General features: G+C 39.5%; 1 protein-coding gene across 1 annotated transcript in view; it reads left to right on the top strand.

Moving 5' to 3' along the window:
• BBX (BBX high mobility group box domain containing) overlaps positions 1 to 17732 on the top strand; it is a 137094-nt gene that overhangs the window by 83893 nt on the left and 35469 nt on the right. Inside the window, exons 6-9 of the mRNA XM_066572023.1 lie at positions 2954 to 3021; positions 8924 to 9004; positions 11187 to 11267; positions 16642 to 16722. Coding sequence (XP_066428120.1) covers positions 2954 to 3021; positions 8924 to 9004; positions 11187 to 11267; positions 16642 to 16722 — 311 coding nt within the window. The remainder of the gene's footprint in view (positions 1 to 2953; positions 3022 to 8923; positions 9005 to 11186; positions 11268 to 16641; positions 16723 to 17732) is intronic.

Raw genomic sequence — 17732 nt, forward strand, 5'->3', positions numbered from 1 at the left:
CCTTCTTCCTGCTTAGTACTTCCGCAGTTTGTTGTTTCCTCTGACAGAGAAATGATGAACAAGCCAGCCTGCTGAGTCTGTAACCAGCCCAGTACTAACAAAGTATGTCATTCCCAAACAGAGAGATGGTTTTAAGTTTCATCAATATTAAAAGCTGTTGAGAAAGTCATGAATCGCCTGCCATTCTGCAAGTCAAATGTGTGTGCTATTTTCCCAGTACTGTTGATTTAAGAATAAATTCTGTAAAATACCCCTTAAAATTCTTCTACATACCAGTAAGCTCCTAGTGCCAGAAGAGAATATTATTGTGCTGAGAAGGCACTATAAGCAAAAGGCAGTGTTTGGATATGTACATTTTGTCTTCCCTTAGGTGAAGTTATTTTGTAATTGAAAAACTTAGTCGAAAGATTTTTGTTTTTATCATGAACAGACATCTAAGCACCAACCCTCTGCTACAGCTGCAGCTTAAGTGTTCAAGTTGTTTAAGCATCACATTAAACTTTTGTTTCTAATTCATCTGTCATTTTTTCCTTCCCCTAATTTTTATATTTAAATAAACAGTTTAAGTATTTGCTTACTTAGGGAGAAAAACACTAAACCACACTTCCATCTTTATTCTTTTATGATAAGCTACTTAATTGAAAGGCAGAAAGCCAAAACTACCAAGAAGATATTTAGAAGAAATGCAATAATTTTCCAGTTGTAAACTGGCTGTTCTTGAGATGGCCAAAGCTGGGGAGGGGGAAAAGGACCAACACGTAAGGATAATAAAACACAAAAGAGCAGCTGGGAGTCATCAGGGTGATGCAGGCATGAGAAAGTGCTATACTGCAGTTTGTCAGGCAGTGTTTTCAGGACCCCCCTCATGTGATGTGGTTGCACTGCTGGTCATCCATATACAAGAAAGACAAGCTGCACCTGGGATAACTGCAGAGGAGAGCTGTAGGAATTGCTGAAATTATGGGCGATGGATGTGCTTTATGACATTGGGAGATCTTGAATTGTTTAGACCAAGAAAACAAGTGGAAGAAGAGTAGGAAAAGTCCTGTAAATGCAGAAAAGAGAGATACCATTTAGGGAAACGGTTACTAATCTTAGAGATGCGAGTACCAGCAAAACATGTTCTACCTGGCCTTGAGGATATTTAAGCTAAAACCTGGAAGAAAGCCCTTAATGCTTAGAAGATTTTTATCCTGCAAACATCTTCCAAAGGGAGTAAAGAAATAGAAAACAGCCAGCCAAGGCCTTACTGTTTAATATGGGGCTCAGTATGTTTATGGAGGACCTGGAGATCTCTTCCAGTCTCTCCCTCCTCCAAGTCAACTGCCTGCTTAGGCATTATCTTTCAAGATATGTGTTAACTTTTCACTTCCTAATTGCTCTGATGTCTTCTGGTTTGAAGGACTGAATGGTTTCTGATCAGCTGCTTGGATGGCAAAAAGTGTTGTAGCTGATAGGATCACTTCACTTATGAATTGTGTTTAGAACTTACTGGCCCTTCACATTTTCTCATTTTCTGTGTCTCTTCCTCTTACTAGATCCTACACTTCTGATAGTGCCTTGTCTTTTCATAGAAGTGTGGGGTTTTTTTCCTTTTTAATTTAAAAAGGCAAACTTCTTCAAAAAACCTAAAACCTCTAAAACACATGTGTTCTATGTGTTTATTGTGGTGAAAGAAAAAGTTAATTCCAGTTGAATATTGGGTTTGAAGCTAGGTGCTATTTAGGATGCCTGTTTAATACTGTTTAATAATATGCCACTCTTCTATCCATGAGGTAGTGAATGACCCTGGTTAATTTACATTGTTTTCCTCTGTTTCTATTTAATACCCTTCTAAAAGACTATTGGAAAAACTTACCTTGGGAATGTTAGTGAGAGATGTTGTGTGCAGGAAAACATTGGGCAGCATCTGTGATATTGAATTAAACAGCATTGATGAGTATTCCCATGAATTGGACTGTGATCATCTGTAGCCCTAAACTATTTGGAGGTTTACAGGTACAGGTTTGGCCCATGTCAGCTGAAAAGATTAAAAAAATCCACTCACATTGTGGCTGTTGCATGAGACATTTGGCCGCTGTGTCTCCCTGTCTCTACATGACAGTGTTAAATCAGGCGCCTGCATTGCTCCCAAGGCATTCTCCCAAAATCAGACAATTAGTCTTCATAGTGATGAAGAGCAACCACTGTTCTGAGTGGAAAAGCTACTCCATGAGTAATGCACTGTCAGAGTTTATTGCTTTCACTTCTTGTCATTTTCTGAGCTCCTGAGGTGCAGGAAGGCTAGAGGGAAAAAGCTGTCAGTACCAAATACTTGGAGAAAGAACATTTATATCTCCATTTTACATTCCTCAATTATGTATTGTATTGGCAGGGCAACAAGTAGGCAGGCAGCTTGCCTGGCCAGTGCTTGTGCTGTTCTGGCTTCATGCTTCAGAGCTGTCAGGCTGGCACTTTTCACCACTAAATACAGCTCTAAATTATAGACAAATGAAAATAGAAATTTTGCTTCAGAGCTTGATTGTGTTGTTTTGTTCCATCCTTTTATTTGTTCAGTTGCCAAGGAAGGAACCGCTTCCTTGGTAGGAGCATCCACCAACTTACAAACCTGAGCATTATTAGAGCATCTTTGTGTATATTTATGTGTGAGATCATTACAGTTGCTGTTTTAAAGATATTCATCTCTGTAGTACATAAAACCTTTGGCAGTAGAATTGTAAATCCATGCAATGGGGTGTTAAGCACACAAATCCAATTAAATCCTTCAAACAGCTTTGAAAGCTTTCCCAGAGGGTACAGAAATGGTTATTTGTGATTCTCTTGAACTGCCTTTTATGGCAGCTTGCTGAGAGTGTCTGTGACAAATAGTCTTCTGGGTCTTTGGTGGTGCAAGTGGTAGGTTTTTCAAAAAGCAAATGAATCAACTTAAGACTTTGTTTTATTCTTCTAACAGATCCTACACAAATGGGAGGCCTGAGTATGCTGCTTCTAGCAGGGGAGCATGCACTTACTGCACAAGAGGTAAGGAACTCTCTTCTCTCCCTTACCATGAGCTCTCAGTCTAAAGAGCTTGTAAGTGGAATATTTGACCAGTAAGGAATTAAAAGTTTAGGACACACCTCAGGTAACTTCAACTGGGAATGAAATGTGTGTCTTGTATCCCAGCTGTGAATGTGGGTTGAGCATAATTTAGTATTAACTCTGCTGATACTTGAACATACCAGTCAAGCCTGGCCTATGAAGAGAGGTAAAAGGGTTGAAATACTGTGTTAACAAACAGTTGGTTTGCAAGCTTTTCTGGGCAAGGATTCTATATGCTTGTGCAAGCCTGACACAACTGTGGCCTTGTCACTAACAGATGAATAAACAAGTAATTTCCTACAAAGTCAGCATCATTGTATATACATTCTGAAACCCTGCAAGTGCTAACAGGTAATTGAAGTATTGCAGTCTGCTCCTATTCACTAAATCATTATGTCTAAAAAGAAGTTTGTAGTTCAGTTGCCATCCCAAACGTGTTTTTACAAAGGAATCTAGTAAGTGTTTGTGTATATCTCCAGTAGTGCAGAGATCTCTGGTCCTTCTTTAGACTGATTATTAATATAATCTGGTTTTTAGGCCAACTTTGAAAATTGTTCAAAAGGTGGCTTCTTTGTTGGATATAGTAAGTAGTACTGCCATAAATCTCTAGCTCTAGGAAGGAACTCTCTTTTGTTGTTGTTGTTGGTTTTATTGGGAGGAAAAGTAATAATTAACTTAATCTATATGTGTAGTCCATTTGAGATGTATTGCTTCTGTACTGCCAGGACTCCTCAATGCTTTGCACACCAGTTTTAGCCATGGAAGTTTTGTGCTGTGTGGGTGCTGGCCTTCTGTGCTGCAGCATGAAAAATAAGAAACATTCAAGCCAAGTTGACAGAGAAGTGAAAAGAAATACATTATTTTGTGCTAAAATTATACTGTCCTTCTCAAACTTGTAGTCTCTCAGCTTGGAGCATACAAGCTGCTTTTACTATGCTGTTATGTTTAAATGTGAGGGAAGGTATATTGTAGTCACAGATATTGCATTCCTTTAAAAAAGGTCTTTGCTATGACCTTGAGAGCTGAGGTGACTTGATTCTACAAGAGCCTCAGTAATATGATTTCAGATGGCAGTGTAGGAACAAAATCCACATGTAGATTTAGAGTCAAATCAAAAAGCATGTTGTGTGATTGTTTTAGTGCATAAAAGTTCTTTTAATCAGAACTTTCTTATTTTGAGCAAAAGACATGTTTCCTGTGTGCCTCAATAAATCCTGGTTTTCCCAATAGAAGTGTGCAATACAACTTGTGATGAAATAGTCACTTTATGTATAAACTACACTCTACTCTTCTGGGCCTGTAGTCTTCTTTTGAAACCTGGCCCTCCACATCAAAGAAGCAAGCTGTGTAATCTGCTTTCCCCAAAAATGTAGAGCAAAATAATTGTCATAAATACAGCCCAGACAAAACTAGTTGGGGGATTGCTAGAGTTGAGATGAGCCATAATGTAGCCCATACTTAGTAATGAATTACCGTATTTTAATTGTCCTGCCCTACCTGAGAAGTGGTTAAGGGACAGAGCACTTTCCCAGGAAACTGCACACCTCTGATTCTTTTTGAGGGTCCCCTTTGTAAAATACCTCCTCCAGATCAATTGGGGAGATTGGTATTCTTTAAGAGACACAAATGAACAAAGTTCAGTCCTCCTCATTGTGTGTTTGCAGGAGTTAAGTCTCCAGCTGTGTGTCCAGGTGCTGAGAGATTTTCTTGGTTTCTTTAGTGTGGCAGCCCTGGTGTGTCTTCCATTTTTTCCACTTTATTCTCTTATGTTTCAGTGGTGAATCAATACAGAACAAATATTTCTTAGGCATGTGTTTCTCAAATGCAGTAATGATCCTAAATCTGTTTAGACTCGGGTAACTGAACAACTCTTCTGTCTTCCCACCCTGTAGACAGAGGAGATGTAAGATGGTCATCTTAGCATGCCTTTAGGAGAATCTGTGGTTGGATTTCCATGCTTATGATCTCACACTTAAACCAGCATCTGGGAGGTTAGCAGGACATGCTAGGAGGTGGTATGACAGACTCAGAATGCAGTTCAAAAATTCATTGTAGAGCTGGGAAGCTGCTTTGCTCTTGAGGGGAGAGGAGGAGTCAGTTATGTTGTATTAGAGTTGGTGTTCATATGGGAGAGAATATGGTGTACTAAGGTGACTACAGAGGTATGGTTAGTGAAAGAGGTTCAGAAGTTGCTTTATTATGGAGAATGTATGTATTGTTTTTATATGCTCGTGAGTATATATTTATATACTTATATATATATTTATATATTTATATTGTACATCTAAAGCCTTGGCAATTTCAATTTTTAGAAAAGGACAGACACTGTCATATTTCAAAGAATGGTCTAAATTATAACATGTAGTCTAAATTATCATGAAAGTGTGTGTATACACTTAAGATACATGTACACATATATGATTCTTAAACTGGGGATCTGCCAGACACAGGATTAGCTGTCACATGCATATTGACTGCTGTGGGTATGTATGCAGCCTCGGGTGGCCTTGTAAGCATAAGTCTTACATACTCCTACAACTTTAAAGTTGTTAACAGAGGGAAGGGCAACACTGGCACAGTTTTGCTCAGCACTTGAGAGAGGATGAAGGACATTGTACTTAGAGGTCTGCTAATCCAATGAAAAGTATTCAACATCTGCTGATGTTCTGGCAAGTGTATGCTAAATGAATGGATAGGGGTTTTTCAAGTGAGGAGTTTAATCTTCAAGTTGTCAGAAGCCCAGATGTCAGGTAACCAAGTGACCAGCCAGCAGGAGGATGGGAAGAGGCACAACAGTGATATTTACAAAATTGTTTTGAGGCTTCAGTTGCAATCTCTGTATGTGGCCAGTTTGTTCCTGGTTTTGCAAATTTTTGTAATAGACTAGAGAGTTTCTCTTCTGGTGACAGAATCCAGTGGTGGTGGGTGATTGATTTCTAGGCAGCAGCTGGCGTTACTAAGCAGATAGGCAAGAGAAGCTACAGACCTTACAGGCAAAGGACATGGATATGCACTGAGTTTCCCCCTGCATTTTGAATGCTTTCATCAGTTACACAAGATAGTGGTGTGTGAGCGTATTTTACTGAACACCTGAGCAGAGATGCCTGACGGATCATCTCCAGCTGCTGTGGTTGTGCCAGGCAAAGCCCAGTCCTCGCCGCAGGTTATTGGCAGCAAGGCTGAAGCCGGGTGAGCAGCGCTCCTTGCTTGCCCGTTCGCCTCCCTGCACATCGCCCGTACTCGTCCGTCAGGCCCTTTCCTTGCCTTACAGCAGCACCTAGTGGGCTCTCGGTAGGTTACTGCCCAGAATCCCGACATCCGGAGCGGCCTCCAAAGCCTGCCTGTCTGCCGGCGCTAACGCCTCGCAGCGGTCAGGGCGCGGCCGGCCCAGGGATTTCCACCCTTGTTCCGTGTGATCGTTTCAGAGCAGGTTGTGGTAACCTGCAGGGAAAGGAAGGCCTGTGGTTTCCTTCTTTTTGAGAGCAAAAGGCTATCTTACATGTGATGCAGGGTCTGTGCAAAGTGTGAATCAGAAGTGAAAAATCTCTCAGCGCAGCTCAAGAGAAGACTTGGAGGAAGAAATGGGATGTTGAGGACATTTTATTAGAGCAGGAAATGGGATGTACAAAATGGCACTATCTGTGCATCTGCTCTTCTGGTAATTATTTTAATGCTTTGATCAGGTTCAGCCTGGCAAATGGTAGAAGTCGTGGAGATAAGAAGTTTCCCACAGGTCAAGAGTGTTTGGGGAGCAGCAGAGTAGAAGAAACAAGGTCCAATTAGTGCTCTGCCAAGTAAAAGCAACAGCATTGACTTTTTAAGGAGTAGCAGAAATTGATAGGAAAAACATAGTGGTTCCAACCACAAAACCTCCGCTGAGTTACTGAGCACCAGCAATCTGTCCTCTACACACAAACCCGTAGAAAACTGGGCTTCACACTTCCCACAGCAAGTGGTTCTGGTACCACCAGGTGTACAAGCTGTGCCCAGCCCACAGCACATGCCCTCCGAAGCAGCAAGAAGGCTCATCCTGGGTGTCTGACAGCACCTGTGTTGTGGGGGCTGAGCCCAGATAGCCCCTCTTGGAAGGGGTCTTCCACTCCAGCATGGTGCTCCTGGGGTCCATGGCTCAATGGCTTCAAACTCAGAGCTAAGCAGCATAAAAGAGGTGGTTGAACTGTAGAAAATATGGGAAACAAGTCCAAAATTTGGTTATTCTTTTAAGAATCCCACCAGTGCAGTGGCCTAAAATAACCAAATGAATGCTCAGATGTGCAAGCAGCAACCTTACATATTTGCACCTTTGCAGAATCTCAGATCTTTGGAGATGGGTCTCTCAAAAGTAGCCAGATATTTTTCTGGTAGTAGTCCAGACTACTGTTGAGCCACAGATATTTTAAACAGACTATACAGAAACATGATAAAAGTCAGTAATAACCATTACATCAGTGAAAACAGTAGCACAACCTACTAAAAAGGCAGAAGACAGACATTAGAATTACATTCTTCGGAGCCCTTTGGATTGCTGTGCTCCCATAGTACACCGATGAAACATCCTGCTCAGTGTTTAACAGGAGTCACTGTTGCTGATGAGGTTTATGGCAGGGAAGAAGTAAGTTTGTTTGTATATGTAAGCAAATTGTCACAATGGTGAATTTCCCCTTGTCCTCTGGGTTGCTACGCTTGGATTTTGTGTTTCCAGGGGAGCGTGGGTAGCAGATTCCTGAAGGCAAATGCTGCTGTTGCTATTGCAGTGCTTCAGGATCTCAGACAAACAGCAGCAGGGCAAGCTGCGTGAGCTGTGGGGCTTTGTGCTTACTACCAGCAGGTGCAGTCAGTAGCTAAATCTCATGTGCTTTCACCAATAAAAGCTGTTGATTTACTTGCTTAGGTAATGAATAAGAAAAAGCCCCACATTTATTTTTGAATTTGTTAAGTAAACTGAAATTTTGAGGGGAAAAAAGTTGTTAGGGAAAAAATTTCCATCCTGTTATTTTTTATAAAATCTCACAAAGCTTCTTTCCTTTTTTTCTGTTTCTTACAAGCCATGTTATATACCTTTTTTATACTAATAGTACTTCATTCTCCTAGGAGTTACACATGTAAATCTTTTACACTCAAATGTGACACTTAATGAATGTATCATATTTGATAGAATTCCTTTACAGAATAATGCTTGATTAACACATTTCTAGCTAATAAGAATACCATGGCTAAGATGTGTTAATTCAAATAAGGCTTTTGGTTTTCAACAGTCATTTGTTTGTATTTTGTTTTCAGTTATAATGACTTTCTTGCCCTGCTTCTCAAAAGCACCCCTAAAATGTATGTTTAGGTACATGATTAGAGAAATTTTAGGCTTGTGCTACCCTTATCTACTTATTTTCATGCTGTTATGATTGGAGATTATTTTTCTAATTAGTATTTCTGTCATCAACTGTGTCTTCAAAATATTTTTTTACCTTCTATGTAATCTTACTCTGAATTATAGCACAAATTACAGATATAGCAGTGTTGATAGCATCACCAATACAAGATGGTTATGTGTGTAGTCCAGTATAATCCATTGAGTATTCTAGTGTATAAAACTATTCTGACAAGTTCAGAATCATAAAAGGAGAAGAAAAGCCTGGTATTTTTGTGGTCTTCTTTTCTAAGGCAGTTTTCAAATGCATTATAATGGGTGCTAAACAATGTTTTCATCTGTAATATGATTTAATCTTTCCAGGACTGTGAAACATTAGCTTGCCCTTCTTCTCTTAAATGGTTTCTTTTGCTCACTGTTGTTTTTAGCTTGAGGGAAGCACCTTTGACGTCTTACCCTGCACTCTCCTTTTTTCAGGTTTCCTCCAGTACTTGCCAGTCTGATACATCTAATTCTACAGAAGCCTGTCAGAAGTCATCATTGTTTCAGTTTGCAGAGGTGAGTTTCTTTAAAAGGGTTTTTTTTCCTAAGTGTATCCTTTTAAGAAGCATCTGATGTCCAGCTGAAAGAAAAATCAAATGTCTTTAACTAAAATTGATGTTTTTATTTGTTCCCTCATTTTTGGGTTTATGCTGTTGAATCATTTTTCAGGTTGGTAAGACTTGAAGTGCAAGAGAGTGTGTTTGGGACCCTGGTAGAAACCCAGGTGCAATAATGGAGCACCTGGTTTAAGCTATAATTTGGAGATATGTCATTCCTGCACTTCGTTTTAAACTAGAGACTTATTAACTAAGGTTTTAACTTGTATTTCGATGTTTCTAATCTAGTGTGGCTGCTTTAGTCATTGGCTCCATCAAAAATCATTCTAGTTCTTGACTCTCCAAAATTTTCTTCTAGAACCACCAAACAGCTCTATGCAAGTGTGCTTTGATTTTGCAGTGTACAATATTTTTGTCAACATACTCCAGTTATTGCTAGAAGTGTAACTGTGGTGTGTGTGTTATTGCTCTTTTTCTTTGAAGAGTTTCATCCAAGTCTTAATGGGTTTCATAGATGTAAATAACATGACAAAAATGAAATTGCAAGGAACTCTAGCCCTCTGCAAGCATCAGTTGTTTCTTGAAATAATTATAATACATGACACAGAAATATTTAGTTGTATAGATACTGATTTTACAAGACACTGGGTAGTTTTTAAGTAAGTGTATATGGAAAGAAATTTTGTCATAGTGAGGGCTTTTTATTACCTGTATTCACACCAGCTGTGAATTTGACTTGTGTGTCTTTATTACCCATTGCCTTGTGCACTTTCATACTCCTCCCTAAAAGATCATCACTTTGGGAGCAGATAACATTGCAATCCTAGCACACAAGAAATGGGACTTCTTTTTCAGTTGGATATTTTAATATCAGTGCACAAGCCCTTGAATTCCAGCTTAAGATCTGAGTCTTTCAAATATATTAGAAGTAAATTGGAGCACTGATCCTTTATTTCTGATTAAAGATAATGGCCAGAGTGAAGTAGATAACCTGTAATTAGGCTCTTAAACAGCCTGCTGGCTTTTCTTGTTAGGAAGAGGAAATGCCTGGTGTGCCAGCAATGAAAAGCAATACTTAGATGCTTCTTAGAATTGGTTAATTCCAGTATCACTTATGACACTTTTGTGGTAATGATTCAACATCCATCTTCCCATATTTCTGAGATGCTTCTGTGTGCTTATACTGTCAGTAGAGTAATGTCTTGTATTGAATTTCACTGCTGAATCTTTTAAAGAGTAAGACAAATACCAGCTCACCTAATTGTTTCAGTTCATTTTACAGTGCTGAAGAAGGGAAGTGCCAGACTCATGTGGTAGTAGGCAGGAATTGTGTGCTGCCAGATGTGCCCTTGCTAAGGGTTTCTGACCTCAGGCTTTTCCTTACCCATTGAAGAAAATTTTTAGTGGGTGCCAGGAAACAAGCTCACCTGCACTGCTAAAGCATGTGGTTTAGAAGTAGCCTACTGATGATCAGTAATTAGAAATGCAAATCAGCTAGTCTTATTTTTCAAGGATGTTAAACATCCTGTAGAGAGGGTGCACCTAACCAGTGCATGGTAGGTATGAGTGTCAGTGGCAAAATAATTGATACTTGTAGTGAAGTCCGACATTAATCAGAGGTGTCATTTGCAGCAAAACTAATTGACACAAGTTAAACTATGAAATGCAGTTACCTTAGTGTGGGGGATAGATCTGGTAACACAAAATACCTGCGCACATTGTGTTTCTGTCCGCGCTTACCTTCTGTACTAAGTAGCAATTTGTGCTCTGTCATCACCACCATTCTGCAGGCTCAGGTCTTCCACTGAACTGTGAAATACAATACAGTGTTAAGTATTTGTTGTTAGCCCTTCTTTGATATATCAGCAGGCAGAAAAAAAGCCCTTCAAAAAAAGCTTATTTTGTAGATTCTAGGAAGGATTTTCGTTCTGAAAAGTAATTCAAGATTACCATTTCACAGATCACCTGTTTATGTGTTTCCTGGAAAGCAGATACTGTTTGTTCTAAGGGTGTGTTGGAACTTGTTTGCATACTCTGGAGTACCAGGAATCTTTTTATGACAGATTATACATTTAGCATGTTGAAGTGTGATACTGAAACTGAACAGTTAGGTAATACAAGCATAATTGTTTTCCTGACAGATCTCTTCCAACACCTCACAGCCTGGAGTCCTGGGGGCAGTAAAACAAACGGAGGAGTCTGCATTGTTTCAGTTTGCTGAGGTACAATGGCTGAATGTGGTGGGGGAGGATGGGAGGAAGCAAGGAACCTGTAAGAGTTGCCAGTGAATGGCTGAGCACCCTGTCTTATCAGAGATTCCCATCAGGAGATGTATATCTTCCTGACAGTATTGTGTTAAGAAAACCGTGGGGTGAATTACCAGTGACTGGATGAGATGTTGGCCAGTTCTACCAGGTGAGAGGTATTGGGCTTGTGAACATTACCTAGCCTTCCATACCCAAAGAACCACTACAGACTTACTATCCAAATGGCCTTTTAATTTACATCTAGGAAAACAGCAATTAAAAGACATTCTGAAATGACGCTGCACTGTCTGTGAAAGAGGCTGCAGCAGGGCAGAATGGTGATTGCCCTAGAGGCAGGAATCATTTGGAGAATCCTTGCAGGTCAAAGAAGGCTTATCACAGCAGCCACAAGGATATTTAACAGCATCAGTTAAGTGGCGACTTACCAAGCCTATCAGTTCCCATAAGTACGTAGCTTTTCCGACTTCCTCCACATATTGAAGATTGAGAGTTTGTGAAATGCTGCTTTTAGGAATTTCTTCTCCCATGTGTTGAATGTGCCTCTGTGAATTGACTTTCACACATTTACTCTTCTTGCCCATTTGGGGGAGTCTGATACTGCTTGCAGAATCATTTAAGGCACAGGTGCATTTTGTGTGTGCCTGAAAAGGCTGGGATTGGAGCTGGTGCTATTGCAGAGGAGCATAAAGGGATTGAAAGATACCCTGATTGTTATTCTGTGTGTCACACACTTCCTTCTGTGTAATGTTGAGCTAATTGTCTACTGTGTTTTTTTAGCTTGGCTGGAATGGGCCTTGGTGTTTTTCTTAGGAGGGCCAAGGAAGACAAACCAATTTACTAATTCAGGTGCCCGAAAATACCTGGCTACAAACACTCCTATAAAAGATACAATACAGTTAATAACTCTAATCATGAAGTGTTTTCATGATTGTAAACCACAGTTTTGAAAGTTAGAAGTCAATTTGCAAAGCTCTTTCGAGAAAATTAAAATTGAGCAGGATGAAACTATGTGCTGAAGCTAGACTTTTAAATCAAGTTAAAAGATACAAACTGGAGAACATTTCGTGTTAATTTTATTGCAAAATACTGGAATAATACTGTAAGTGAATCTGCTAACTTAGTTGCAAAAATCTCAGTCATTCTGGGTATCTGCAGAGTTGAACAGAGTATGTATTGCATTTAGTACAACATTCCTAAATTGTCACATAAAACCTGGCTTAGCCATACTCTCAGAATTTCACAGAACCTAAAATCATTTCCTCTCCTAACTGAACAAACAAAATGACAAACCTGGAAATTGTCATACTGATGTGATAGTGTGTTTAGTTGCATTCCAGTATGTTGAGTGAGCTTTGGCACATTGGAGTACACATATGAATCATCAAATATTAGGTAGAAGAGGTGCTTAGAAAGTTAATCAGGATTTACTGAGGACAGTTTTAGAGTCCGGGTTAATCTCTTTTTCTTGTAAAAATATTTAAATGTGTGTGCAGTCTGGAGGTGTTGGTTTTGTTCTGTGGCTGGAAATAGGAGACAGAAATCTGGTCAAGAGAAAAAAAAAGAAAAAAATTTAAAAACCCACCTTGTTAGCCATGGTTATTCTTCCTGCAAAACCTTAATGACAGCGATGAACATCATTTTTTATCTATAGCAGTAGAGAAATTGTGTTTTTTCTTAGCTTGTAGCCTGATGATTTAATTTAGGTTGCTCCTGGGGAAAGTATTGAGCATGTTACAGAACCTCTTTAAGCTTTCTCCCCTGCTATTAAAGCTGCTTGTGCTCTTTCAGCTATAAGGGCTTTCATTTGCACAGGCTGTCTTTGTGAAATTTGGCAAAAGTCCTATTCCTTACTGTGCCACTTCTTATTGCATCTTGTCTATATGAATGCATTACTGCATTTCGAGAACAAAATTATGGCAAGCAATTTGCAGTGGACTGCTGTCAGCAATGTACAGTGCTACAAAAGAAAAAAGAGAAGAAGAGAAAGTAGTTATTTAACCAGTAGCCGAGTAGACCTGTGAAGAAATGTGAAGTGTGCTCTGGTCTGATGTGCCTGGAGACTTCTGGCAGCCATCCCAGCTCAGTTTTGGTTCTGGCTGGGTGTTCCTCATATGTTGCCTTTCTTTTCACCGCCCTTGCAGCAGGGTGAGTAAAAGTGCTTCTTTGTGAAGACAGTGATCCCATTGAGTAGGTTTGTCATTTAAAACAGACACCTTTACCCCAGGAGTACAAGTGCCCTGTCACTCAGAAACAGCTCATTATGTGTAGAGTAGCATGGGATTCTTTTTGTCTTTATAGCCTAAGTTAGTCTTTCATCTGGTTGTCTAGCCCAAGTGCTGTAGTTGTCAATTAAAGCTGTTCAGGATATGCCTAATGAGGCCTGCCCAGTGACTTGCCACAACAGATGATGAAAATCCTGGAAGCAAGACTTCATTCGGTTCTGTGGGTGCACAGGCAAATGCCTTGGAGGTCTTCAAAGATGATGTGACATCCTCATGAGAGCTTTTTGAAGTTTGGATTGTTGTCAAGCTATGCTTTTGGCTTTCTCATGCTTCTGACCTTGCGAGTAGTTGGCCCTACTTTTGTCGTTCTCATTTGAACCTGTATGGAAAGGCTGTGATTTCTGAGCAATGGGCTGTGTTCCTTAGGGCAGTGACTGTTTGCAGGCTGTCTGCTCACAGGGACTGGTCACTGTCCCTTTCCTTGCCATGAGAGGGAAGCAGAGCAGACGGGACCCCTTGCTCTCATGGTCTTACTGCATCTGTGTTTGGCAAATGTGAACAGATGGTGGTGATTGCTTCCTTGAAAGATGAGTACCTCTTGGATTTACTTTCCTAAACTCTTATTCATTATTACAGAAAAGGCTTCTGGGGTATGGAAGCAAAAGAATTGCTAGTTGAACCATCTTTAAAATAAAAATGAATCCACAACCACCAAACTCTTTGCTTTCAGCAGCTTTTCTAAATTTTTTCTTAAAGTGATGTAATTAAAAAGAAAAAAACAAAACCAGTCATGTGCAGTATGCAACAAGGTGGATTTTTTTTTTTTTGCTAGTCCAGCATGTTATTTTCATTTAAGATAAAAAGCATGACTCAGGAGGATTTTGTCCGTGCTGCATTCTCACATGCTCACTTTGAGAAGGTTTGCTCTATGTTTATTTCTGTGCAGAACAGGAAGTTTGAATCCAAAACTTTTGATCAAAATGCCTTGAAATTTGGAGTGTAAAAGCTAGTGAGTGTTTTCTCTTCCAACTTCCATATGTAAAGCTGTAATCTTCCCAGGTAAAGAAAAATGTATTTGCTGTTTGCCCACATACTGAAATTATTAAATGTTTGTGTTGGAATGAAATGCCTGTTCTAGAAGGAATATGAAAAAGTAGTTCCAGCTACTTTTGCAAACTAAAATGTAATATAATAGTTAAAGTCCCACCTGTCTTGTAATAAAAGATAGTAACTTGATCCTAATGATCCTCCAGTTAAAACTCTACATCAGTAAAGGGCTGTTTGTGGTTGTAGTACTGGGGATTCTGATTATTTTTAAATCTGGGAGATGTCCTTAAGACAGGGAATGGGATCTGTAACCTCACTGAGAGCTGATTGATCAGCCATTCTTTTCCTTCTGATGTTTGGCCAGTAACTTCATCAGAATGAGTTACATGCTTCTGTCACTTGCTGTTTGTTTTCTTAGCTTTTTAAAGGTTTTTGGGTTTTTTTCTGAGATGAAGTGTCTCCTTCCTCTCTTTCTTTTAGTACTCTTAAGATATCACATTTTGTTAGGAGCACCTATTGTCTTGTCAAAATTTCTTTACTGTTTCCTCACTTTCTGCATCAGGAGGCAAGATATGCCTGTATATTCTCAAGTTATAATTCAGTGCGTGTGGGTGTTGTTCTATCCTTTTTCTGCCATTCATGTTATGCAGAAAAAAAATCATTGAGATGAGCATTTGTTAAAATAGAAAGATAAAAAAGTTGAAGTGCAGTGTACAAGATCACTTAGTCAAGGGGGGTCCTGAGCAGGTTCACTGAACTGTCTCAAAGCAAAACTAGGATGTTGAAATATTTCAGTTCAATATTAAAAATTACTGTTGGTGCACATTTGAGTATTATTCACTGTACTTAAATAGCTTTAAGTGAAATGGATGTCCCTGGATTTTGGTGGAGGAGGATGTGGTGAGGAGTGTAATATAAATTCTTTGACAGGTAATTGAAAGATAAATTCTTCAAATAACCTAGTTCAAAAGAGAGAATTTATTACAAGGAGAAAGGCAAACATGATAATTTTTGCATCTGGAAGATCATAGAACCATAGGATGGTTTGAATTGGAAGGGATCATAAAGCTCATCTTGTTCCAGCCCCCCTGCCGCATGCAGGGACACCTTCCACTCCATGAGGTTTCTCAAAGCCCCATCCAGCCTGGCCTTGAACACCAGCTTCTCTGGGCCACCTGTTCCAGTGCCTCACCACCCTCTGAGTTAAGAATTTTTTGTAACATCTTCCATAAACCTGCCCTCTTTCACTTTAAAACCATTGGCCTTGTCCTGTCACTACCTGCATAATCATGGTCCTAAATGTGATTTTGTAGTGAGGGAGATACCATAGAAACATGGATGATTTTGTCCCAAGGCTTTTAAAGACTTCTAAGTCAAATACTACTATGCAATGCTATGCCAAAAAAGGTCACATATCAGAAATTTCTTGCATTTCTGAATTCATAATGCTGCACTGGAAAGCAGGTCTGAAAAAAATTGGCTGTAAAAGCAATTCCCTAAAGTGCTAATGGTAGTTATTTACTTATCAAAGGTGCTGGCACACCAGCAGCTCTTTGGGAGGCTAGATTTAATCTCCAGATATAGGTCTTATTGCCTTTTTCATAACTAAAGAAAGTGAAACAAGAACTGCCTGTGAGGACAGATGGTCCTCTTCTATGTCTAAATAATGGGAAATACTGCCCAGACCTTCTGGGAGAATTTAATTTAACCTTAACAACTAATAGGGCATATTTTCAAGCCACAGGTATGATTTGTTCACTTTGTCACATAAAACTTATGTAAAACACACAGCATGACAGAATATTAGCCGTGGACAGTTATAAACATCGAGTATCTGTGAACATAATCTAAGGAAGGAATGTGGTATTTGCTTGTGTTCTTCTGTTTTCTACATATCTGTTAAGTGTTTCTTGGGTGGGGTTGCCTGTCTGAAGTAGGGCCTTTTGCCAGAAAGAGCTAAAATTTAACTAATCTCTTATTTTCCATTCTTTTTTCCCCTCCCTTTCTGTCTTTCCCGTGTGCCACTGAAATATTTTCTCCTCTCTTCATTTGTAACCTAGATCTCATCAAACACTTCCCAGTTGCCAAGTCCTGAGCCAGTAAAGCACTGTGGGAAGTCGGCACTCTTCCAGTTGGCAGAGGTAAAGTTATACCCACTAGTGTCAGAAGGGGAGGATGTGTATAACTTTTCCACAAAAAAGTATGAATTGTTTAAGTTTTGCTCTAGTATCAAATTTCGTGTTTCCAGAAACATAAATAAGTAAATAATGACATACCAAGAGAAGTAGGCAGTGGCTATGGTCCCAGGGACCTAGTCTTTTAGACACTTGTGAATGTGCTTATTTTCTTAGAGACAGCACAGAAAGTTGCACTTCTTTTTGGGAAAGTTTGCTTTATAACAGTAATAAAAACGATGCTCAGGAGAACAGCAAAAGTAGGAGATAACAGTATTCTTAATGAGGAGCTGGATACCAGGATTAAAAAACCAAAGCTTTAGTTATGATGATTGGAAGGTACATTGCTTAATCGAGGACTGAGAATAGGGAAAGGTCATCAGGAATCTGTATGAAGAGTTGGAAGTTGATGCAGTGTATTAAATTCTGAAATTGGCAGCTGTCAGCAGTAATCAAGAATGCTGGGTCAGGTTTCCTCAAGGTCCTAGAAATTCTCTGTGAGTCTTAAATATAGCCTTGTAGAGGTCTTCTCTTTGATATGGATGATTCACTCAAAAATCTCTGAGGTTTGATGTGCAGATGCTATTCTTTGTGATGATTGAAAGATGAAGATACATGCTGTATTCCAGACAAATAAGGAAGTATGTTTGCATGTTACTTGTACACTTCTTTTGTTGGTTTTTGTTGTGGTGTTTTAGTTTTGTTTCAAATTCACATCCTGTTTCAGTAAAGAAAATGGTTCTCTGGATCCTCTCTAGTTGCAGACAGCCCTATATTCTTGCTGGTGAGATCAGTCCCTCTCAGGAAAAAGGCAGAGGTTGGAAGCATTGAAATGAAAGTATTTCATGTCTTGTTCTAGTCTTGCAAGACTGTGGCTTTATAGGAATTTATGTGAGTGGAAGAAAATCTGCCTTACTGTACAGGCAGTCTCTGGCAGTAGCAGAGTTTGTGGCTATGTGCTCTATTGCCAGCAGTGC

Source organism: Molothrus aeneus, chromosome 2 (genome assembly GCF_037042795.1).
Source record: "Molothrus aeneus isolate 106 chromosome 2, BPBGC_Maene_1.0, whole genome shotgun sequence".
Taxonomy (NCBI): domain Eukaryota; kingdom Metazoa; phylum Chordata; class Aves; order Passeriformes; family Icteridae; genus Molothrus; species Molothrus aeneus.